Source organism: Otolemur garnettii, unplaced genomic scaffold (assembly GCF_000181295.1).
Source record: "Otolemur garnettii isolate 467f Iridium unplaced genomic scaffold, OtoGar3 scaffold00014, whole genome shotgun sequence".
In the NCBI taxonomy this organism is placed as follows: Eukaryota; Metazoa; Chordata; class Mammalia; order Primates; family Galagidae; genus Otolemur; species Otolemur garnettii.
Genome location: NW_003852409.1, coordinates 2,655,530 through 2,658,463, shown reverse-complemented (window position 1 = coordinate 2,658,463; position 2,934 = coordinate 2,655,530). Strand labels below are relative to the sequence as shown.

Below are 2,934 nucleotides of genomic sequence, written 5' to 3'. Positions count from 1 at the left end.
AAAACCCACCTAACTGTCTTAATTACCCCTTTTTAATGAATACTACTAGGCATCTTTTAATGATTATTAAAAATGTGATTTTTACGTGGAAGCAACCTAAATGCCCATCAACCCAGGAATGGAGTAATAAATTGTCTCAAAATAGTATACGCCCAGCTATTTTCTTGTTGCAGTTGTCATTGTTGTTTAGCTGGCCTGGGCCAGACTTGAACCCGCCAGCCTTAATGTATGTGGCTGGTGCTGTAACCACTGTACTATGGGCGCCGAACCTTAATTCATTAAAATATCTGTTTAATAGTTACAGTTGCATTTACTTACACATATGTTATAAATATTCTTTCCAGTTGTTTGTGGTTTAATTTTATTTATAGTGGTTTTTGCTATATAGAATTTTTAATTTTTTTTTTGCAGTTTTTGGCCGGGGCTGGGTTTGAACCCGCCACCTCTGGGCATATGGGGTCGTTGCCCTACTCCTTTGAGCCACAGGCGCTGCCCTACAATTTTAATGTATTCATATCTGCAGATCTTTTCCTTTATGGTTTCTGGTCTCTGTGTCCTGCTTAGAATCCTAAGATTATAAAAATACTATTGTTTCTGTAACTTTATGGTACATATTTAAATATTTAATCCTTCTGAAATTTGCTTTTGTATATGGGTAAGGTAGGGTTGTTTTTCTTCAGATGGGTAGTCAATTGTCCCAATACCACACATTGAATCTATTTTTCTATTTTATTTGATTTTACAGAAATAAAAGAAAAACCCAAAGCAGAAGAACCAGAAATACCAGCAATTAGGAACATTCCTCCAGAGATTCCTCCAGAAAATGATGTCTACAGTTTTGTTTTCTTTTAACAATGCTCAACCATAAAGTTGTAGTCCAGTGGAATATACATCTTAGTATTTTGTGTGATTTTTCTTAAAATATTGTAGAAATATTTATAGTGTCCATTAATATTTTAGCTTAGCCTTTTCTTCCACTTATAAATCATATCTGAAAAAAAGAATTAACATTTTTTTTAGGCCCTACAGTATAAACAATATCGTGTGTGTGTGTGTGTGTGTGTGTGTGTTTGGTGGGGGGAGAATAGCAGAAGGAAGAGACAAACAAGAGGAAGGACGAAATAATTGATTTCCCCCCTAAGAACAGACATTTGATTAATTCTTAAGAACAGATTAAGTGTGCTGGCCCCATATACCAGAGGTGTTGGGTTCAAACCTGGCCTAAGCCAAAAACTGCGAAAAAAAAAAAAAGAACAGATTAAGTGTGAACACTTAACATTTTGAGGAATACAGGCAGTCCCCGGGTTATAAATGAGATTAAATTCTGTAGGTTTGTTTGTTCTTAAGTTGAATTTGTATGTAAGTTGGAACAGGCACATTTACCTATTACCTATAATAGTCTCCATTTGTAAGTATGAGTCATACCTCAGTTGGATGTTTGTAACTCAGGGACTTACTGTAATAGCCTCCATTCATAAGTAGGAGTTGTGTGTAAGTCGGATGTTTACAACTCAGGAACTGCTTGTATATAATTTTCTTGTAAATGTTCAATTCTTAATGTAACAATAGCATCAACATTTTATTCAGACTTCAGTTGGTTTTTCAGTTAATTTTAGCAATACTTATTCTGGGACTCCTTAAAAATATTTTGGAGTGATGAATGTAGCTTACTTTTGTATCTGAATTTTGGTTTATCTATTATTACTTTTTAAATATTTCATTTGTGCAAAATGTACATTAAATCATTATTATACTCTTACCTGTGTACGTGGCATCATATTAAACTCTGTGAAGGTTAGACGACCTATTTTAATACATAGCTCTTGCCCACCAAAGGTTTAATCTAGTCTCATGGAGGAATGAAACAGAAAATAAATATTGCAAAAGAAAACAGTAAATGCTAGTGCTATTTGAAAAGCAAATATAATAGCGAGAATGTTCACTTTTTCATGGAGTGATCTGAGAAAATTACACATGGGTAGAGCCCTGAAAGGATTTGTATAGATGAAGGCAGCAGCATTAGTGTGTATGACACAGAGAAGGGTGGGAGAAATGTAGGGTCCACATGAAACAGTAGTTTTGCATGCAGAAAAGCTTGTATGATTAGGGAGAGGGTAGAGAATTCTGCATACCTAAGAAGTATATCACTTGTTAGGTAACAGCCCCTAAGTAAGATTTTTGAACAATCCAGTGGCAGTTTTATTATTTTAGGAATATGATAAATAGGGTAATAATGGTCAAGATTAACAGAAAATGACAGGAGACCAAGGGTAGAATAGGAAATATTCTGGATAGGAAAATGTCTGAAAAAAATCTCCTGATTTTTTGTGTTTGTTTTCAATTTTGCATCTATGATTACAGAAGACTAAAAGGCTCATTCAGCAAGGATGCAATTGCATAAGGTTTCCATATAGGCATTGTGCTAGGTGGTATGTACTACATCAAAAAACAAGACAGGATTTCAGTCTCCCAGGCATTCATGGTACAGAGCAGTGGTTCTCTCAATTCCTCTGGCATATTAGACTCACTGAAGAAGATGTGAAAAATACAGATGCCCAGGCGACTCCTCTTAGGATCCTGATTCACCCTCTAGGGCAGAGGGATATTTATTTTTTAATTGTTTTATGTTCTAAATCTTTTTTTGAGAAAAAATTTTAGAATTACAGAAACGTTATAAAATTAGTACAGAAGTTCCTGTACACCTTTTATCAAGTTTACCCTAATGTTAAATACAAATATTTACAATATTAACCTTTTTTTTTTTGAGACAGGGTCTCTCTCTCTGTTGCTGGGGCTAGACTGCAGTAGTGTTATCATAGCTCACTGCAACCTCAGACTCCTAGGCTCAAGTTGATCCTCCTGCCTCAGCCTCCTGAGTAGCTGAGATTATAGGAATGTGCTACTACTCTCAGCTAATTTTTCTGGGGTTTTTTT

The 2,934-nt window shown here is 35.1% G+C and overlaps 1 protein-coding gene across 1 annotated transcript in view; it reads left to right on the top strand.

The window, feature by feature from the left end:
- HEMGN (hemogen) overlaps positions 1–875 on the top strand; it is a 12,224-nt gene extending 11,349 nt beyond the window's left edge. Inside the window, exon 4 of the mRNA XM_003785361.2 lies at positions 746–875. Within this exon, the coding sequence (XP_003785409.1) occupies positions 746–852 (107 nt within the window). The 3' untranslated portion in view covers positions 853–875. The remainder of the gene's footprint in view (positions 1–745) is intronic.
- The last annotated feature ends 2,059 nt before the right edge of the window (positions 876–2,934 follow it).